The sequence below is a fragment of the Felis catus genome, chromosome E2, assembly GCF_018350175.1.
Source record: "Felis catus isolate Fca126 chromosome E2, F.catus_Fca126_mat1.0, whole genome shotgun sequence".
In the NCBI taxonomy this organism is placed as follows: domain Eukaryota; kingdom Metazoa; phylum Chordata; class Mammalia; order Carnivora; family Felidae; genus Felis; species Felis catus.
In genome coordinates this window covers 15,344,422-15,365,093 of record NC_058382.1, presented here as the reverse complement: position 1 = coordinate 15,365,093, position 20,672 = coordinate 15,344,422, and the positions used below count along the sequence as shown (strand labels likewise).

General features: G+C 57.6%; 1 protein-coding gene across 2 annotated transcripts in view; it reads left to right on the top strand.

The window, feature by feature from the left end:
• Nucleotides 1–20,672, top strand: part of RYR1 (ryanodine receptor 1) — a 118,058-nt gene that overhangs the window by 52,319 nt on the left and 45,067 nt on the right. Inside the window, exons 50-76 of one of the 2 annotated variants that reach the window (XM_023245508.2) lie at nt 86–226; nt 628–791; nt 909–987; nt 1,261–1,350; nt 1,826–1,966; nt 2,365–2,439; nt 2,539–2,614; nt 2,920–3,043; nt 3,593–3,708; nt 5,279–5,346; nt 5,444–5,565; nt 6,049–6,098; nt 6,513–6,573; nt 6,680–6,918; nt 9,603–9,684; nt 10,227–10,357; nt 10,579–10,911; nt 11,713–11,953; nt 14,521–14,608; nt 14,688–14,780; nt 15,871–15,885; nt 17,077–17,247; nt 18,791–18,850; nt 19,136–19,273; nt 19,825–19,937; nt 20,144–20,240; nt 20,489–20,595. In XM_023245508.2, the coding sequence (XP_023101276.2) occupies nt 86–226; nt 628–791; nt 909–987; nt 1,261–1,350; nt 1,826–1,966; nt 2,365–2,439; nt 2,539–2,614; nt 2,920–3,043; nt 3,593–3,708; nt 5,279–5,346; nt 5,444–5,565; nt 6,049–6,098; nt 6,513–6,573; nt 6,680–6,918; nt 9,603–9,684; nt 10,227–10,357; nt 10,579–10,911; nt 11,713–11,953; nt 14,521–14,608; nt 14,688–14,780; nt 15,871–15,885; nt 17,077–17,247; nt 18,791–18,850; nt 19,136–19,273; nt 19,825–19,937; nt 20,144–20,240; nt 20,489–20,595 (3,215 nt within the window). The remainder of the gene's footprint in view (nt 1–85; nt 227–627; nt 792–908; nt 988–1,260; nt 1,351–1,825; nt 1,967–2,364; nt 2,440–2,538; nt 2,615–2,919; nt 3,044–3,592; nt 3,709–5,278; nt 5,347–5,443; nt 5,566–6,048; nt 6,099–6,512; nt 6,574–6,679; nt 6,919–9,602; nt 9,685–10,226; nt 10,358–10,578; nt 10,912–11,712; nt 11,954–14,520; nt 14,609–14,687; nt 14,781–15,870; nt 15,886–17,076; nt 17,248–18,790; nt 18,851–19,135; nt 19,274–19,824; nt 19,938–20,143; nt 20,241–20,488; nt 20,596–20,672) is intronic. The other variant, XM_045047083.1, reaches the window with a different exon arrangement.

Sequence of the window (20,672 nt, the reverse complement as noted above, 5' to 3'; positions counted from 1 at the left end):
AAGCCCCCGGCCTCCTTGGCTTTGCTTTTGCCGGCCACCTACTACACGCCCCTCATTTGTGTGTCGCCCTCTTGCTCCCACCCAGCTCCTCACCAACCACTATGAGCGCTGCTGGAAGTATTACTGCCTCCCCACAGGCTGGGCTAGCTTCGGGGTCACCTCAGAGGAAGAGCTGCACCTCACCCGTAAACTCTTCTGGGGCATCTTTGACTCACTGGCCCACAAGGTCCGGGCACGTGGGGGGGCGCCGAAAGGAGCCTGCTTGGAGGGCTTGGGGGCCAAAGTGGGGGGGGGTCCAGAATGAAATTACCAAATTCGGGGGTTCAGGGAGGGAGCTAGTTCTGCAGGTTTGGATCCAGGAGAATCTAGGAGTTGGGTCTCTGGTTTGGCTGTTACAGAAGAGGCGATGGGCGCTAGTCTGGGGGCTTGGAGAGGGGTGATGCCGGGGTGGTTTGGAGGGTCCAGGTGGGCTGAGGTTTGGGTTTCAGGGAGAGAGACCATAACTGATGTCTGGGGGCTCAGGGAAGAGGGGTTGATTAGTAGAGGGGTGAGTTTGAGGCCCTAGGACTCCAGGATTTGAAGGCTCAGCCAGGCCTGCAGTGACCCCCCCACCCCCGGCATCCCCAGAAGTATGATCCAGAGCTATACCGCATGGCCATGCCCTGTCTGTGCGCCATCGCAGGGGCCCTGCCCCCCGACTACGTGGACGCCTCATATTCATCCAAGGCCGAGAAAAAGGCCACGGTGGATGCTGAAGGCAACTTTGACCCTCGGCCCGTGGAGACCCTCAAGTGAGGAGGCCTGGGGGCAGGAGCGGGGTGGGGACTGGGGACCGGGAGAGGGAGAAGGATTCGGACACGGAAGGATGGGCCAGCGCTAACATCTGCCCACCCTATCCCCCCTAATAGTGTGATCATCCCAGAGAAGCTGGACTCCTTCATCAACAAGTTTGCGGAGTACACACATGAGAAGTGGGCCTTCGACAAGGTTGGCGTCAGGGTCCTCCCTCACCCCCCAGAAGCCCCCGTTCCTGCCAGCCTTTCTCAAGACCCCACCTGCCACCCCCACCCCAGACCCAGGTCTTCCCTGAGGCCCCAGATTTCCCTGGGACCCCAAACTCTTCTGAGACCCCAAAGCCTCTTCCAGAGCCCTCCGCCCCTCCAGGGTTTCCCCTCTGCGTCTCCCGGGCTGCTCTCCTCCTCATCCTGCCCCCCGCCCCCCCCTCCATGGTGGTGCGACCTGTCCCCTCTCCACCTCCAGATCCAGAACAACTGGTCCTATGGGGAGAACATAGATGAGGAACTGAAGACCCACCCCATGCTGAGGCCCTATAAGACCTTTTCAGAGAAGGTGAGCAAATCTCAGGGCCCAATGCTGAGGGTCCAAAATGAAACCTCCAAATTCGAGCGTTCAGAGAGGAGTGAGGCAGCTTCATCAGCTTGGATCTGGCTGGGGCTGCGGGTTAGGGCTCCGCATGCATGGACTTTGCCTTCCCTCAAACGTGGCTGCCTCCCCAGACCCCGGACTTCTAGTGTTCCTTCTCTTAGAAAGAGTCAGACTGGATTTGATTCCTTGACTGTGCCATTTAACTTCTCGGAGTCTCCAGAGTAAAATGAGATCATGAGAGTTTTGTTTGGGAGACTCTGTTACAGAGCAGGTAAGAGACCGGAGTTCGAATGCGAGCTGGACCACTTCCTCCTAGCCACGTAGTCGAGGCTTTCCACTTCTTAGGACACTGGAGGCCAGTAAGGCTGAGGCAGGGACTCCTCCCTCTACCTCCCTCCCATGCCATCTCACCACCTCCACGCCTTCCTGTCCACCCCAGGACAAAGAGATTTACCGTTGGCCCATCAAGGAGTCCTTGAAGGCCATGATTGCTTGGGAATGGACGATAGAGAAGGCCAGGGAGGGAGAAGAGGAGAAGACAGAAAAGAAGAAAACGCGGAAGATATCCCAAAGTGCCCAGGTGGGGGCGGGGCCGGGGCAGGGGGCGGGGTCATGGGAGGTGGTGAGCGGCGGGGGCGGGGCCAGGGCCAGGAGAGTGTGGGGCCAGGCGGGAGGTGGGGTTGAGAAGGGAGAAGGGCCAAGGAAAGGACGTGGGGGTGGGGGGGCGGGGGTCAGGGAAATCTTGGGGGCCCGGAGCCAGATGCCCGCCAAGGCTGAGAGATCTGGGAAGGGAGTGGGCGTGAGTCTGAAGAACTGCGAAGGGCAGAGGAGAGGAGGGCGTGACTTAGCGACAGGGCCTTATGGGGGGGGGGGGGGCGAAGAGCAGGGGTCTAGGGCCAGTGGAGGAGGTAAACTGTGTTGGGGCCCGGACTTCCTGCTAGTCCATCAAGTACCCCCATTTCTCCCTCGTCCTCCCAGACTTATGATCCGCGAGAAGGCTACAACCCCCAGCCCCCGGACCTCAGCGGAGTTACCCTGTCTCGGGAGCTGCAGGTGAACCCCCTGATCCTTTATCTAGAGGCATGGAGGTGTTTGTTGGGGTTGAGAAGGACATCCTCTGAGTCCGGGCCTTGACTCTTTCGTCCATTCCAGGCCATGGCAGAACAACTGGCGGAAAATTACCACAACACGTGGGGGCGGAAGAAGAAGCAGGAGCTGGAAGCCAAGGGTGAGAGCGTCCGTCCCATCCCCGCACAGGCCCCTCCTCACCGAAGTCCCCTAACTCCAGAGTCCCAAGGCCTTAAGTTAGAGTTGTGTGACTTTGAACCATTGCTTTCGCCACCCCCGATAATAACAACATCTACTACCATAGGGCTGTGGTGAGCATATGACGATCCTCTGAAAGCCATGATTCGGTTCCCTTACCTCTGTTTTTATTACTCTAATTATGCGTGCTCTCCGCAGCAAGAACCACTTCAGTGAGAGTGGCCTGGGTCTCCCCAGTCCTCTGATTTCTGGTCTTTGCGGCTCCAGGTGGTGGGACCCACCCCCTGCTGGTCCCCTACGACACACTGACAGCCAAGGAGAAGGCACGAGACCGAGAGAAGGCCCAGGAACTGCTAAAGTTCCTGCAGATGAACGGCTATGCTGTCACCAGGCACGTGGGCTGCAAGCCCGGCCAGGGAGGGGCGGGGAATGTGAGAGGAACGAGCCAGGCCAAAACTGGGGAAAGCTGGGCTGGGGTAAAGCGGCGGAGCCAGGGAAGGGAGGTGGCTGAGAGGGTGGGCCCTGGAGAGTGGGGGAGGGGCCAGGGGAGAGGAAGCCAAGATGGGGGGGGACTCCTCAGAGCGGGGAGCAAGGTCAGAGGCGGGGGGGGGGGGGGCCGGGAGGGTGGGGCCTCGGGAGAAGAGTTAGGACCTGGGAGGGGAGGAGGCTAAGAGGGTGGGGCTTGGGGGACTGTTTGGGGCCAGAGAGGGGAGGGGCTAGGCCTGGGAGGAGAGGCAAGGCCGGGGATGACAGGAGGCTAAGAGGGCGGGGCCTGAGGGGAGGCGGGGCCTGAGGAGGAGAGGCGGGGCCGGGGAACTGCTAGGAACTCGAGGGGGACCTGGCGTGGGGCAGAAGCCTGCAGCGGCCGGCCATAGGAAAGCAGAGGGGAACTGGAGAGGAGCGGGGAACAGGGCTGACCCCTCTCTGCCTGTCCACGCAGAGGCCTTAAGGACATGGAGCTGGACACGTCTTCCATCGAGAAACGGTTCGCCTTTGGCTTCCTGCAGCAGTTGCTGCGCTGGATGGACATTTCCCAGGAGTTTATCGCCCACCTGGGTACGGGGGAGTCCCTCCCCATGCCTGCCATGCCTGCAGGTTCACCCAAGGACCCGGCGCGTGCATTTCACCTTCCCTCCCCTCACCTCATTATTGTGCCGGACACTGTTCCTTCCAGCTGTTGAGAACACAGCAGTGAACGAGACAAAGATCCTTGTCCTCCAGCGTTTACATCCCTGTGGTGCCTTCAGACGATTAACGTCAGATACCTTAAGTTTTTAGAAGGCAGTTAGCGTTTGGGGAAGAAGAATACACTAGAACCAGCTAAGGAAGACTGGGAGTTGTGGGGGTGGGGGGTTGGGGGAGTGGAGCCCTTTAAATTTTAAATAGAGTAATTGGGAAGACCTTGAAGGAGCTGGGAGGGGGCTGGCCATACATCCGAGGAGAGTATTCCCGGCAGAGGAACAGCCAGTGCGAAGGTTCTGAGAAGTCCCTGGGGAAAGCGGAGGCCCAACTGGCTGAAGCAGAGTGACTGAGTGTGGACAGCGGGAGGAGACGGGGCAGATCACGTAGGGCTTTGCGGGCATGGGGAGGACTGTGGCTTTTTACCCCAAGTGGAATAGCACCACGGGAGGGTTCTGAGCAGGAGAGAGCCCTGACCCGCTTCAGGTGTTCACAGACTCCCCTTGGCTGCATTAGGGACAGATTGTGGGCGTAGGGACCAAAGAGGGTGACGATTGGGCAGATTCTGGGTCTCTTTTGGGGATGGAGGCTGTTGGTGTGCCCCATACGTGCCTCTTACACCCCACTAAGAATCACAGCTGGCCCCTAGAATCCCTCCCAGATTCCCCCAGAGATCCCTAGAGATCCCTGAGAGCCACCCAGGACCCCCAGACCCCCTCAGATGAGTGGCACAGCAGGACGCACTCACACACCTCGCCTCGAATCCCACATGCTGATCCTCCATGCTGAGTGCCTCTTGGCAACTCCCTCTCCTCTCTGGGCCTCGGTTTCCCCATCTGTCCACCGTAACCAGTCACAGTTCTGTCCTGTTCTTGCTGGGTGACCTGGGCTGAGTTATTTCATCTCAGTTCCCTCATCTGTAAAATGAAGGAGGGGGACCAACTGTACAGACCTCCAAGTTGGGAGGAGATCGTGCGAGGGCCAGGGACATTATTAGCATTATTATTATCATTAATTATTACTCTCACTGTTATTATTACCTGAAATTGACTTCTGCTTTAAAATTAATTCTAGTCTGTCAACATTGACTTCTTGTTTCATTCATTCATTCATTCATTCATTCATTCCACATTGACTCAGTGCCAGGTACTGAAGTTCAGGAAGAAGAGGGCTGGTGAGGAAGCGGATGTTCCATGACCTTACTCCATCCTAGTTTATCCTCTTCCCCATTTTCAGCCGCAGGAAGGGCTTGATCAAGGAGTCAGGGGGAAACACAGGAAAGACAGGAGAGAGAGGTTCACCTCAAAGCCAACAGAGGTGGCTTTATACCAAGCATTGATCTCCCATCTTTTCCTCCCTTAACCCTCGAGTCCCCTCCCTCCCGAGGCACCTTCTGAGTTCCCCAGCCTTGAACCCACCATCACCTGTCTTTTCCCTCCGCCACCAGAGGCTGTGGTCAGCAGTGGACGAGTGGAAAAGTCCCCCCACGAACAGGAGATTAAATTCTTTGCCAAGGTGAGAGGTGGACTGAGAAGCTGGAGGGGGCTGGGGACCCCTTCACCTAGTCCCCCTTCACCCAGCCCGCCTCGTCTCTTCCCCACCCCACCCCCAGATCCTGCTCCCTTTGATCAACCAGTACTTCACCAACCACTGCCTCTATTTCCTGTCCACACCGGCCAAAGTGCTGGGCAGTGGTGGCCACGCCTCCAACAAGGAGAAGGAAATGATCACCAGGTGGGCTACCCTGTGACCCTGACCCCGCCTCCTGACCTCACAGGATTGCAATCCTGGACCCTGTCCTCCCAACCTGGGACTGTCTGGGCTCTGTCCTGGGTGTTGGGCACTGACCACTCTACCTACAGAGGTGACTGAAGGGTGAGGGTGACTCCCTGTCCTCTTGTGCCCAGCACCGAGGGGTCTCCCAGGATGTAGGGCTTTCAGGCAAATGGGACGAATTGGTCGCCCTGTCAGAAAGGCAGACCAGCCTCCCCACCCCCCCCAGCACCCCCGTGTCTGCCCGTTAGCCTCAAGCTTGCTCATCTCTCTGCCCCTTCCCCACCCTTCCTGTCACCTCTGTTCTCTTCTCCACCATCCTATGTCCTCCTGGCTGTGTCTTCTGTCCCCCTGTCCCTGTCCCTAACTGTGCCGCTGCTGTCCTTGTCCCGGGGTGTCCTCACTGTCCGTTTCCCCCGTCCTTATGTCCCTTTCTTTCTTCAGCCTCTTCTGCAAGCTTGCGGCTCTTGTACGGCACCGAGTGTCTCTCTTTGGTAAGTAGCTCCCCGCCCCCAGTTCTTCTCTCTAACCTTCCCTCTCTCCCTGCAATCTCCAACCCCACCCTGAAGAAACAGTTCCCGGTTCAGGCCTCAGTTTGAACCACCGCCACCGTGTTGTTCCTCTGGACCCAGACATGGACTGGGTAGTCCCAGGGACAGGGCTGTGCCTGGGACAGCGCTGGGCCCTGCCCTCGTGGAGCCCCCAGGCCGGTGGGGACACAGACTCATCCTCAGACAGTGATGGCCCGAAGGTCAGGGCTGGGATGGGGGAGGTGCAGGCAGAGCGGGTTGGGGGAAGGACCAGGTCCTGTGGGGGTCCAGTGGAGGTGGGGCAGGGGGGAGGTGGATGTAGGGGAAGGCCCTGCCCTTGTAGCCCTTCCTTCACCCTCTCCCGTCTCCCTTTCCCAGGGACGGATGCCCCAGCTGTGGTCAACTGTCTTCACATCCTGGCACGCTCCCTGGATGCCAGGTATGGGGCCTGGTGGCCACCCCCGCCCCAAACCCCTGTTCTCCTTGACCTCCCGAAATCCCGAATCTCAGATTCTAGAACTGGCGCGCCCCGGCTTCCCTCCTAGGACGGTGATGAAGTCAGGCCCCGAGATCGTGAAGGCCGGCCTCCGCTCCTTCTTTGAGAGCGCCTCAGAGGACATCGAGAAGATGGTGGAGAACCTTCGTCTGGGCAAGGTGTCCCAAGCACGCACGCAGGTGAAGGGTGTGGGCCAGAACCTCACCTACACCACGGTGGCCCTGCTGCCGGTCCTCACCACGCTTTTCCAGCACATCGCCCAGCACCAGTTCGGAGACGATGTTATCCGTAAGGACCCCTGACCCCGAGGGCAGGGCTGGGGCCGGGGGTGGGGTGCAATTCTGCCGACACCAGCCATCCCCGTGTGCCCGGCAGAATCCCCAGGTGTCTGAGTGTGCATTCAGTGAATTGGTAGGTAACAGAATGAGTTAATGAGACAGAATGAGTTAACGAGGATAGAAGTTCGGCAGCTTTTTTTTTTTTTAACGTTTATTTATTTTGAGAGACGGAGACAGAATATGAGCAAGGGAGGGGAGAGACAGAGGGAGACACAGAATCCGAAGCAGGCTCCAGGCTCTGAGCTGTCAGCGCAGAGCCCGACGCAGAGCTCGAACCCATGAACCGTGAGATCATGACCTGATCTGAAGTCAGACGCTTAACCAACCGAGCCACCCAGAGACCCCTGAGTTCAGCAGCTTCTAACAAAAGACCCTAAGTCACTGTAGCTTGAACAAGAAAGGGGTGTATTTCTTTCTCATGCAAGAGCCTACTTGTGAGCGCATCACCATGTCAGAAGCCCAGGCTCCCTCCATCTTGTTACCCTGCCGTCTTGGAAATACTGCCTTTATCCGCAGGGTCCCGGATGGCATGGCGTTCCTTACATCCCCATTCTGGTCTGTAAGAGGAGAGAGGAAGCAAAGAGGAGGGCACTGCAATTCTTTTACAAGAACGACCTAGATGTGGTCTGTGTCACTCCTGCTTACATCCATCTCGTTGGCCAGAATTCAGCATGCGGCCGCATGTCACCGCAAGGGGGGCTGGGAAAGTAGCCTTTATTCCGGGAGGTCACGTGTCCAGCTAAACATTGGAGGTCTGTTCCTAAAGAGCAGAGAAAAGCTAAGAGCAGACATTGGGAGTCTATTAGCAGCGTCTGCCGTGTTTTTGCTACCGAATGGCACACCTGTTGTGTGACCCAGCCTGGGATCTGGGAGCACCATGTGCGCAGCGTGTTAGTGAGACACAGGCAAGATGCAACACCCAGTGGAGTGTCAGGTCCTCAAAAGAAAGAGCCTTATGAGATGTGGTCTGGACTGTGGGGGGCGGGGGAAGGACGGCGGGGGGGCTGGTGGGAGAGATGTTCAGGAGGCCGAGGAGATGGGCGGTGGAGGGGAGGTATCCAGAGTGAAGCCCAAGGCCCTGGCCTGCGACACTCGGATAGTGGGGCCTCCAGGATACAGGGACTGGGAGCAGTAACGAGTCTGGGGGAGATGCCAAGGTCAGTTGGGCCAAGGGGCCCAGGGAACACCCTGGGAAGGTGTCCAGGACGGGCCAGCAGGCCACGGGCCGTGGGGATTGGCGGATGCTGAGCCATGTCTCAGTTCACCGCTTCTTTGAAATTAGAACCTTTTGGGGCGCCTGGGTGGCGCAGTCGGTTAAGCGTCCGACTTCAGCCGGGTCACGATCTCGCGGTCCGTGAGTTCGAGCCCCGCATCGGGCTCTGGGCTGATGGCTCGGAGCCTGGAGCCTGTTTCTGATTCTGTGTCTCCCTCTCTCTCTGCCCCTCCCCCATTCATGCTCTGTCTCTCTCTGTCCCAAAAATAAATAAACGTTGAAATTAGAACCTTTTGCTAAAAGTAAGAAAAGTTGAACGTGGTCGGGGCTCTTCCCCCACTCTCACGTTTTGTTCAGAGAATTAAAAATGTTTTTAATGTTTATTTATTTTTGAGAGGGAGAGACAGACAGAGAGTGAGTGGGGTAGGGCACAGAGAGAGGGAGACACAGAATCCGAAGCAGGCTCCAGGCTCCGAGCTGTCAGCACAGAGCCCGACACGGGGCTCGAACTCACAGACCGAGAGATCATGACCTGAGCCGAAGCCGGACACTCAACCGGCTGAGCCACCCAGGTGCCCCTGTTTAGAGAATTTTAGAGTGTCCGGAAGAGTCAGAAGAAGAGAATTGTTCACAATTTGCCCCGTTTGCTTAACCTTTCACTTTATGAGCAAAAGTATTTGCAGACCTTTTTGTTGAACTTTAGAATGTGAGTTCCACAGACCGTGACACCTCATCCCTAAATACTGAGTCTGCACCTCCTGGAATGAGAACCTTCTGTCTGTCATGTAATCACAATATCATTATCACCACCTAACCTGACTGTGCTTGAATTTTCCTCATTACTCTCAAAACGTCTTTGATTTAAAAAAAAAAAAAATTCAGAATCCAGTCGGGTTTTTCTCCTTGCATTTGGTTGTTATGTCCACGTGTCTCTTCAATCTAGAACTGCCCCCTTGCCCTCTTTTTATCTCGAGACATTTGTAAAGTTGCTGAGGTTCCTAACCTGGTCTTCCGGGGGTCGGCAGGGGGATGACCTAAAATTATCGTCAGGGTTGGATGTTTGCATTTTTCTGGAGAGTGTCCATCGCTATCATCAAGGAGATCCGTGACTCCCCTCCAAGGAAAGAGCAGCCTTTATGGAGTGCCTGTTGTGTGCCCTGTTCCAACTGGTTTCCAAGCATTAATCTTTTGATCCTTACAACCACCCCATGAGGAAGATACTATAGGTATCCCCATTTCACAGATAGGGAAACTGAGGCCAAGAGAGTGTTGGCACTTTGCTCAAGTCACAAAACTGGTAAATGGCAGGCTGGCTCTCGACTGCCCAGCTCTTACCCAGTATTTGGAGGTGAGGGAGGAGGGCGGGGGAGGACGGGGATGGTGGGTGCTTCCCCCACCCTCACCCTCCGTCTCTCCCTCAGTGGATGACGTCCAGGTCTCTTGCTACCGAACGCTGTGCAGTATCTACTCTCTGGGAACCACCAGGAACCCTTACGTGGAAAAGTAAGGAGAGAGAGCCATAGTTTGGGGCTGGGGTGGGTGCTGGGGGGATGGGGGAAGGAAGGAGCAGGAGAAGATGGGGGTGGGTGGAAAGCAGAAATGAGCAGTCTTCCGCGACGGACATGCTCGGCGGCAGCTGCAGTTCACCGAGGCGGCCACTTGAGGGCACTCGGGGGAAGGCCAGTGAAGGAAGCCCGATCGGGCCCCAGGCGCCCGCTGGCCAGGATGGCAGGTGGCTCCCTGCCTGGGTGCAAGCTTGCCCCGGCAGGAGGCACACAGAAGGGAGGGTGGTACACAGGAGCCACAGCACGCTGGGGGCACCGAGGAGGGGCCCTGGCAGTGCCCGTGTGGGTGGGCTCTCCTGAGCTGGGATCACCAGTTAGAGCGAAAGGGCACATGAGAACCCAGGGAAAAGGCCACGTTCGTGCTTTGGGTGGACGGCTGGGCTCCAGAGAGTTCTGGGAAGACGCACTCCTGTGGAGACGGAGGCTGGGACGCAGCACCGGGCGGGGGGCGTGTCAGAGCTAAGCAGCCCCCTCTTCCAGGCTGCGGCCGGCCCTCGGGGAGTGCCTGGCCCGCCTGGCAGCGGCCATGCCGGTGGCGTTCCTGGAGCCTCAGCTGAACGAGTATAACGCCTGCTCCGTGTACACCACCAAGTCTCCCCGGGAGCGGGCCAGTAAGTGGTGTGGGGCTGGGGTGGGTGTGAGGAAACGTCCTACCCAGCACGGGCCCGGGGGAGGGCCCGCTTTGGGGGGGCTCCGAGGGCTGAGGATTCCCCAGGTTGGGGGCACTCCAGACTGGAGGATTCTGGAGCCCGTCGGGGCCCGGGTTTGTGGTGGGGACGCCGAGGTCTGGGAGTGATGGGTTGGAATGCCCTGACCCCTCTGTGCACCCCAGTCCTGGGGCTCCCCAACAGCGTGGAGGAGATGTGTCCTGACATCCCGGTGCTGGAGCGGCTCATGGCGGACATCGGGGGGCTGGCCGAGTCGGGGGCCCGCTATACAGAGATGCCACACGTCATCGAGATCACGCTGCCCATGCTGTGCAGCTACCTGCCGCGCTGGTGGGAGCGCGGGCCCGAGGCTCCCCCGCCCGCCCTGCCCGCGGGGGCGCCCCCGCCCTGCACAGCTGTCACCTCTGACCACCTCAACTCCCTGCTGGGGAATATCCTGCGAATCATCGTCAACAACCTGGGCATTGACGAGGCGTCGTGGATGAAGCGGCTCGCCGGTGGGTCTGGGGGGGCACCAGGCTCCTGAGGACTGGGGCCGAAGCGTCCTGGGGCTCGGGCCCTTTGATCTTATGGTCTGAGAGGGAGATCCCCGGGGTCTGTGTTTTCCTGGGAGTTGGCAGGAGTCAGAGTCCAGGTTTTCTCAGGCTCAGAAGGCGAGGAGTCATCACAAGCGGTCAGAATCTCGGGCTCTGAGGGCCTGGGGTGGATGGATGGGTCCTGGAAGTCCTCCAGGCCAGATTCTGAATTGCTAGAGCCTTGGAGAGGGTTAGGAATTGGGTCAGAGGCCTGGGTTCCTTATACAGAGGGTCAGAGAACCAGGTCACGCATCAGGGGCCCTGATACAGAGGGGTTTTGTAGGTCAGAGGTCAAGAAATGAGTCTTTAAAGGGATGGGATTCCTGGTGCAGAAGTTCTCTGTCAGAAACCGGGCCAAGCTAGAGCTTGGGGGCTGGGCTCAGAGGCCGGGGTCAGAGGTCAGAGGCTGGGGTAAGAATCCAGGGGTCATAGTCAGAAATCACACAGTGAGGTAAGAGTTTGGGTAGGGGCTAGGTCACAGGTCAAAGATTAGGGTGAGAGGTCATAGGCCAAGGTAAGCTATCAGGTTAGGAGTCGGTCACGGGGGTCAGAGGTGGCTGGCGTCACAGGTTCAGGTCAAGGGCTATGATTGGGACCAGGCGTCAGGGGCTGTGTCAGAGGTCAGGGCCCGAGCTCAGGCGTGGGATCCAAGGTCGTAGGTCAGGTGCTGGAGTTAGAGGCTGGCCGGCAGCGCGTGCCCCTCCGTCCGCCTCGCCCCCGCAGTGTTCGCCCAGCCCATCGTGAGCCGGGCCCGGCCGGAGCTGCTGCATTCACACTTCATCCCCACCATCGGGCGGCTGCGCAAGCGGGCGGGGAAGGTGGTGTCCGAGGAGGAGCAGCTGCGCCTGGAGGCCAAGGCGGAGGCCCAGGAGGGCGAGCTCCTGGTGCGGGATGAGTTCTCCGTGCTCTGCCGGGACCTGTACGCCCTCTACCCGCTGCTCATCCGCTACGTGGACAACAACAGGTCAGCAAGTCCCCGCCGTCCCCGTGCACGTTCAGCCTGACCTCGGGCTTCCCGGAGCCCCATCTGACCCGTCACCTTCTGAGTTACTATAAACTTTTTCCAGCTCTCACCCCCCCCCCCAACCTTCTGACCACCCCCCCCCATTGCCTCTGGCCCCACAAAATCCAGCCCGCGGGTGTCTGCTCCCCTTCTTCTCCTTCACACTTCCTGAGACCGAGCCCCCGCGAGGCCGCCACCGGGCTTGGGTGGATGGGGCTGATTCGCGCAGTTAGGCCCAATGGTCAGGCCTTCCTCCGTCACTGAGGGGAAACGAAGATGGTCCAGATCTGGCCAGCCGGACTTTCCTCAGAAACAGGCCTTTAAGAGAAGCAAGAGCAGGTGCAGCACCTGGGTGGTTCAGCCCATTGAGCGTCCAACTTCAGCTCAGGTCGTGATCTTGCAGTTTGTGGGTTCAAGCCCTGCATCCGGTTCGCTGCTGTCAGTGCAGAGCCTGCTTCGGATCCTCTGTCCCCCTCTCTCTCTGCCCCCCACCCCCACTCATGCTCTCTCTCTCTCGAAAATTAAAAAAAAATTTTTTTAAGTCAATAGCAGGGGCCCCCGGGTGGCTCAGTCAGTTAAAAGTGTCCGACTTTGGCTCAGGTCATGATCTCACGGTTCAGGAGTTCGAGTCCCGTGTCAGGCTCTGTGCTGACAGCACGGAGCCTGGAGCCTGCTTCTGATCCTCTGTTCCCCTCTCTCTGTGCACCCCCCTGCCCCGCTCATGCTCTCTCTCTCTCAAAAAGTAAAAAAAAAAAAATTTTTTTTAAGTCAAAAGCAAGAACAGGTATCAACCAATTGCTAACATCTCCCTAAAATCAGAAGCACGGTTCGGAGAATTATTAATTCCTAGGGCAGCCTAATCCAGGGATAGTGAATATGTTTCAACTCCTAGTTCCATCCTGGTTGAAAAGATTTTCGGGTTGCATCAGGGCTTTGTAAGAAAGGGGGCTCTGATTGATTAGCTATGCCTGTCACGGGAGCAGAAATGGGAAGCATTGGTAGGAATGTTGTATACACCCATGCACACCCCTCTTCACACTCACGACGGGGTGTATTGCTGTAGTGTAGGTTCCCAGGAGTCCGTGCACCGCATCGGAGAGTTTGAACAAATAAATTGTGGCGCATTCCCACCGTGGAATACTACACAGCAATGAAAATGAACAAATTTTTGCAGCATACAACGATGTGGATGAATGTCGCAAATGTCAGGTCGAAGGAAGCCAGGAAAAATAAAAATAGAGTACCTATTACATCTATTCATGTAACGTTCAAGAGCAGACAAAAATAATCCATGGTCAGCATAAGGGTCATCCAGATGAGGGAGAAAGGAGTGGCTGGGAGGGGCGTGAAGATACTTCTGGATTCTGGAAATGTTCTATTTCTTTTTTTTTAAATTTACATCCACATTAGTTAGCATATAGTGCAACAATGATTTTAGGACTCCTTAGTGCCCCTTCTTACCCATTTAGCCCATCCCCCCTCCCACACCCCCTCCAGCAACCCTCTGTTCTCCATATTTATGAGTCTCTTGTGCTTTGTCCCCCTCCCTGTTTTCATGTTATTTTTGTTTCCCTTCCCTTATGTTCATCTGTTTTGTCTCTTAAAGTCCCCATATGAGTGAAGTCATATGATTTTTGTCTTTCTCTAATTTCACTTAGCGTAATACCCTCCAGGTCCATCCATGTTGTTGCAAATGGCAAGATTTCATTCTTTTTGATTCCTGAGTAATACTCCATTGTGTGTATATATATATATATATATATATATATATATATATATATATCCATTCATCCATCAGTGGACATTTGGGCTCTTTCCATACTTTGGCTATTGTTGATAGTGCTGCTATAAACATGGGGGTGCATGTGTCCCTTCGAAACAGCACACCTGTATCCCGTGGATAAATGCCTAGTAGTGCCATTGCGGGGTCAAGGGTAGTTCTCTTTTTAGTTTTTTGAGGAAACTCCATACTGTTTTCCAGAGTACTGTACCAGCTTGCATTCCCGTATATTTTTTTTAATGTTTATTATTTTTGAGAGAGAGAACAAGCAGGGGAGGGCAGAGAGAGAGAGAGAGAGAGAGGGAGACACAGAATCCGAAGCAGGCTCCAGGCTCCGAGCTGTCAGTGCAGAGCCCGACTTGGAGCTCGATCTCACAAACTGCAAGATCATGACCCCAGCTGAAGTCAGACGCTTAACTGACTGAGCCACCCAGGCACCCCTATTTTTTGACTTGGGTGGTGGTTACAACAGTGTGTTCATTTTGTGATAACCATCAAGCTGACACTTTATGTTATACTTCAATAAAAAGGTTAGAGATAGAAAAAAGGACTTCCTTTTTTTAAAGGAATGGGTAAGATGTTTAGATCATCTGAATGGCCAGCTTACCCTAGAAAACTCCATCCCATCCCTCCCATTGGAATCTCCAGGTCCCCCCCCCCATCCCCTCTCCTGAGAGCTCTCTGTGGGGCATCCTCTCCTGGGGGTCCCTGCCCCCATCCCTCACCGGCCCCTTCCCTGCCCACCCAGGGCGCACTGGCTGACGGAGCCCAACCCCAGCGCCGAGGAGCTGTTCAGGATGGTGGGCGAGATCTTCATCTACTGGTCCAAGTCCCACGTGAGTCCCCGTCCGCCCTGGCCCTCCTTCCCACGACCCTCACTGCCCCGTCTGATCCTGACACTGCCTCCCCCACCAGAACTTTAAGCGTGAGGAGCAGAACTTTGTGGTCCAGAATGAGATCAACAACATGTCATTTCTGACCGCTGACAACAAGAGCAAAATGGCCAAGGTGGGTGCTTTGCTCTGAGAGCACGTAGCAGGGAGGGCGGGAGCACCCTGCAGCCCTTCCCACCTGACCTCTTCACCAGCTAGCCTTCCCTGCCCTGGCCACGTCCCCGCAGCCACCACAGCACCCCATCTCCCCCGCCTCATCTCCTCCCTCCTCCTCTGTCTTTTCCCTTCCCCCCATTTCTCTCTTCTTCCTCCATCTCCTCCCTCCTCCCCATCTCCCTCCTCCTCATCTCACTCCCTATCCCCCTCCTCCCATCCCCCTCCTCCCTATCTCTCCTCTCCCTCTTCCCCAGGCCCTTCTTCTCCCTCTGCATCCCCCTCCTCCCATCCCCCTCCTCCATCCCCCTCCTCCCTATCTCTCCTCTCCCTCTTCCCCAGGCCCTTCCTCTCCCTCCGCATCCCCCTCCTCCCATCCCACTCCTCCCTATCTCTCCTCTCCCTCTTCCCCATGCCTTTCCTCTCCCTCCGCATCCCCCTCCTCCCATCCCCCTCCTCCATCCCCCTCCTCCCTATCTCTCCTCTCCCTCTTCCCCAGGCCCTTCCTCTCCCTCCGCATCCCCCTCCTCCCATCCCCCTCCTCCCATCCCACTCCTCCCTATCTCTCCTCTCCCTCCTCCCCATCCCTTCCCTCTCCCTCTTCCCCATGCCCTTCCTCTCCCTCCCCATCACCCTCCCCCCTCTCTCTCCTCCCCATCACCCTACTCCTATCTCTCTCCTCTCCTCCTTCCTCTCCATCTCCCTCCTCTGCCTCCTCCCCATCTCATCCTTTCTCTCCTCCTTCCTCCCCTCTCCTCCCACTTTCCCCTCCTCCATTCCTTCCCTCACCCCAATATCTTCCTCTCCCATCTCCTCATTATCCCATATGCCCCCTCTCCTCTACCCTTAACTTCTCAGCACTGCCCTCTTCAGGGGCCTAAAGACCAAACCCACCCGCCCATTTCCACTCAGGGTCCGGAAATGCCCAGCTAGGGGCTGTGTGTCGGGCTGGGGCAAGGGGGCTGGGGTGGGGCCCACTTGAAGTTGGGCCTAGGGTTCTCTGAGGGGCCGGGGTAACCCTTCTTGTCTTTGTCTGCACCCTGACGAAGCAGGCGGGAGATGTACAGGTCAGCCCCACGTCTGGGACCTTCCGCATGCCTCTTGGCTTAATTCCCTCTTCTCCCCCACACCCTGGCTTCTGCATCCCCTCCAGAAAATTCCTGCCCCTGTTCCCCGCCCCTCGCCCTTGGCTCTCAGCCCCATCCTTCTTCTCTCCCCCATCCCCACTCCCAACCACCCATTCCCTTCCCAACGCTCAGCTTTTGCCAATTTAACTTTTTTTTTTTTAACTTTTGTTTAAAAAAAAAAAATCTCTCAGCTTTCCTCAAAGCAGCGAAGCATTGTGGTCTGAGGTCACGGGGAATGGGAATGGGGTGGGAAAGGCACGCGCATGGTTGGGCTTAAGGCTTGGGCTCCGGAACCAGGCAGACTTGGGTTCAAATCCTGACCCTTGGCAGTTGGCTGTGTCAAGTGTCTTATTTTCCGAGCCTCGGACGGCATCTGGCCGGTGGCCCCCGGGGCCCCGGGGCTCTGCATGTGGTCTCAGCAGTGTCTGCCTCACACACAGGCCGTGCTCCGTATCGCGAGCCGGAGTGAATGTGGCTCCGGCCGAAGCTTGTCACTGGGGCTACTTGTTGGCATGACTGGGGTGGCCCTGGCCCTGGGTCCGCACCCAAGGCTCCAGAACACGGCTGTGGGACTCTGTGCCCCGTGTTTCTGCTTCCAGACCTCTCTGGATCTCTCTTACATCTTCTGTCTTCCTGTCTCCTTGTCTGCCTCAGTCTCTCAGTGTCTCTCTTTTTCTCCCAACTTCTTTTGTCTCTTGAGACCCTTTACGGTTCTGCATCTTTATTTCATTCTGGGGACCTCACTCTTGGGATATCAAGTGTAGGGTTGCGCATGTTGTGGGGGAGGGGAGGTGCCGTACTGCAAGTTGTTAGGGGATTCTGGGAGAAGACTGCCAGAGGTTGGGAAAGGCCCAGAATTTGGGGAAATCTGGAATTTGGGATAGAGGTTGGGAACTGGGGACAGAGGCTCGGTCTGGGAGGGTCTGGGGTGAGGGCTGGGGGCCTGAAGTGAAAGATCAGCAAGGACTGGGGTGGAAATGGATGCGGGCTCTCAGATGGGGGAGGGGATGCCAGGCACCCAGGCTGCGGGCTGGAGCCCGGGCCGTGGACAATGGCACAGGTTGGGGCTGGGGCCTGGGGCCTGGGGCCGGGCTGCGAGTCGGGCTGGTGCTGAGCCCCATGTCCCCACAGTCAGGTGGCTCGGACCAGGAACGCACGAAGAAGAAGCGCCGAGGGGACCGGTACTCTGTGCAGACGTCACTGATTGTGGCCACGCTCAAGAAGATGCTGCCCATCGGCCTGAACATGTGTGCGCCCACTGACCAGGAGCTCATCGTGCAGGCCAAGAACCGCTACGCCCTGGTGCCTGCACAGCCCCGTTACGGGAACCTGCCAGCACCCTGCTCAGTACCCCACCAAGCCCCAGGACCCTACTGAACCCCCAGGATCCCACTGGGAGTCCTCTCTTGGGACCCTAATGAATCTTTCTCCAGGACACTGAGGACTCATGGGATCCCCTGGGATGCCCTGAACCTTCCCCTAGGTTGCTGAGAATCCAGGGCTCTGCCCAATATCTTAGGATATTGGGCAAAGCCCTGGGACCTAAGGATCCTAATTGGAACCCCATCGAAACCAAGGAATATCATTAAGACCCCTGGGATCCAAGGACCATATTGAGCCTTCAAGGACCCTCCTGAACACCCTCCCCCAGAACCATGCCTAACCCGTTAGGACTCTGAAGGCCCCACCAGAGACACCATGAGCCCCCCTGAGACGCCTCTGTGTCCTCCACCAGGACCTCCCATTGGGACCCATTGAGTCCCCCATGATCCCACCGGCCCTCCCCTGAACCTCTGGGTCCACACTGAGCTCTCCAGCTCACCAGCTCTTTCCCTCAGGACCCTGCTGAACCTGCCCTCTGGGCTCTGTTGACTCTCAGGGTTCCAGTGAGCACTCTGATCTTAAGTATCTCCCAGGATCCTAATGGCTCCTTCCCCAGAACCACACCCAAACCTGTGAGGTATCAGGATTCCTGAGATCAACCGATCCCACTCCCTGAACCCCCTGAGGCTCCAAGGAGGACTCCCAGGATCCCATGTACCCTTAGTATGGAATAGCACCCCCCATCCTTACCAGCCTCAGGGATCCTGAGAAGTCCTTCCAGGACCCTGCCCAAGACCCCTTGAGTCTCCTCAGGACTCTGCTAAACATCCTGACAACCTATTAACTCCTCTGGGGCCTCGAAGACCCCTGACTTCCCCTGGTATCACAAACACCCTCTTTTCTGAAGCCCTAAAGTCTCCTCCCTTCAGGACCTCAATCTCCTCCTAGGACCTGCTGAGTCTTGCCAAGAACCCACGGAGCCCTCCAGGGCCCCTCTGACCCCTCAACTTGGTCTTTGAGGGCCCCTCTCTTCTGGGAATCCCCCCCCCACCGCTGACCCTTTTTTGGCCTCCATGAAAACCCTACTGGTGACTTGGTTGATCTGCCTGATCCCTCATGACCTCTGCTGATCTTGTTGTCTCCCTTATACTCCCCCCCCCTCCTTTGATCTTCAAAAACTCCCTGCCCATCTCGCAGCCCCACTTCGACCCTCCTCTGACCTCCAATAATCCCTCTGTGGCCTCATTTGACCTTTGAGGGCATTCTCTCATCACTCCCTACTTCCACTCACATCCCCACAAGGCCCTTCTAATCCTTACTGTCTCTTCAAGGTGCATCTGTGGCCTCTAGGACTCCCTTCTGACAATTCCTGACCATCGGACCCTTTCAGTTTCTCCCAGATGCCCCCCTCCCCACAAGCCTCTCGCCAGCTGCTGGGATGATGGGCCTGGAAGGGAAAGGGATGTGGGTTAAGGAGGATGCTGGGCCATCAGAGTGACCCAGTCTGGCCATGTCTCCCCAGAAAGACACAGATGAGGAGGTCCGGGAATATCTGCAGAACAACCTTCACCTTCAGGGAAAGGTACCCGCCTTAATCTGCAACCAAAAGGGGCGCGTTAGGACAGCAGCAACAATAATAGCCAAGTATACTTACTCTGTACCAGGCAGGGTGAGAAGGACCTTAACGTGTACTGACCCACCGAATGAATGGTCAGAATGAATGGTCACGGCACCGAAAGGGGGGCGGGGCAGCCAGAGAAGCCCACCTCGAGCGAGCGGAGGGGCCCTCAGCCGAGCCCGGCTGGGGACCCGGGAGCCAGCAGGGGGAGGGACCCTCACGCCGGCCGCCGTTCTTCCCTCCCGTCAGGTGGAAGGCTCCCCTTCTTTGCGCTGGCAGATGGCCCTGTACCGGGGCCTCCCGGGCCGTGAGGAGGACGCCGACGACCCCGAGAAGATCGTGCGCAGGGTCCAGGAGGTGTCTGCGGTGCTCTACCACCTGGAGCAGGTGGCTGGGCTGGAAGGGGTCTTGGGAGGGGGCGGGGAGCTGGGGTCTCTGGGCGGGGCAAGGGGCGGGCCTTGAATCTGTGGGCGGGGTCTGAGGGTGAACCTTGGGTCTCTGGGTGGAGCCTGGAGTTAAACGCGAGGCTTTAGAAGGGAATTTGGGAACCCCAGGGGAAGGACCTGGTGCTTAGATCTCGGGCCTAGGGGCGGGGTCAGGGTCAGAATTTGGGGTCTAGAGTGGGGCCTGGTGAAGACGCCTTGACTCTGGGCAGGACCGTGGGTGGGTCTCTGGATGGTGACGGGCCTGGGTAGTGACCCTGGGCCTGTGGGCGGGCCTAGGACAGACATTTGGGTCTGGAAGCAAAGCCCAGGTTCGAACCTTGACTCTCTTGGTACGGCCGGGGAGTTCTTACAGCCCTGTGAGTTGGGCCTGAATTTGGGCCTGGGCATAGATGGGCAGTTTCACCCAGGGGGTCTGGGGTAGGAATCAGATCGGGGTAGAGGCGGGGACATGACAGACTGCCGCCCGCGTCCCCCCCCCCCCCGCCCCCCCAGATCGAGCACCCTTACAAATCCAAGAAGGCCGTGTGGCACAAGCTCTTGTCCAAGCAGCGCCGGAGGGCGGTCGTTGCCTGTTTCCGCATGACCCCCCTGTACAACCTGCCCACGTAAGACCCCCAGGGTAGAAGGAAGCTTGAGGGGCGGTGGAGAAGGGCTGGCTGAGGAGGCGGGAGGACAGAATGCCGACTCAATGGGGCGTTGCGGAATGGTTGGGAAGGTAGATGTGTGGAAGGACAGAGGAGGCGTGGAGCGGGGATGGCCTCAGTGATGCCACACACCTCCTCCCCTCCCCCCCCACCCCCCCCCCCCGCAGGCACCGTGCATGTAACATGTTCCTGGAGAGCTACAAGGCCGCATGGATCCTGACCGAAGACCACAGTTTTGAAGACCGCATGATAGATGACCTTTCAGTGAGCTGGGGCCTGCCTGGGAGTATAGGGGCAGGGCTGGATAGGGCTGGGGGTCAAGGCTGCTGGCTCCACATTTCTGGGGGTCACCCTTCACCTTGAGGGGTATGGGGAGTGGCGGCCCCTGGCTTGGGTGCAGCATGTGGGGAAAGAGAGAAAATCCAGCCACAGCGGGGCTGTGTGTGTGTGGTGGGGGGGGAAACAAGTGGGGACTCTAGAACCCCCTTTCCCAAGCCCCACCCCTCCCCTAGAAAGCTGGGGAGCAGGAGGAGGAGGAGGAGGAGGTGGAAGAGAAGAAGCCTGACCCCCTGCACCAGCTGGTCCTGCACTTCAGCCGCACTGCCCTGACTGAAAAGAGGTGAGGACCGCCCCCACCTCGGTCCTGGGGAAGGAATCTCTTCCTCCCCACCCCTAGCAACCACCCTGCTCCTCGAG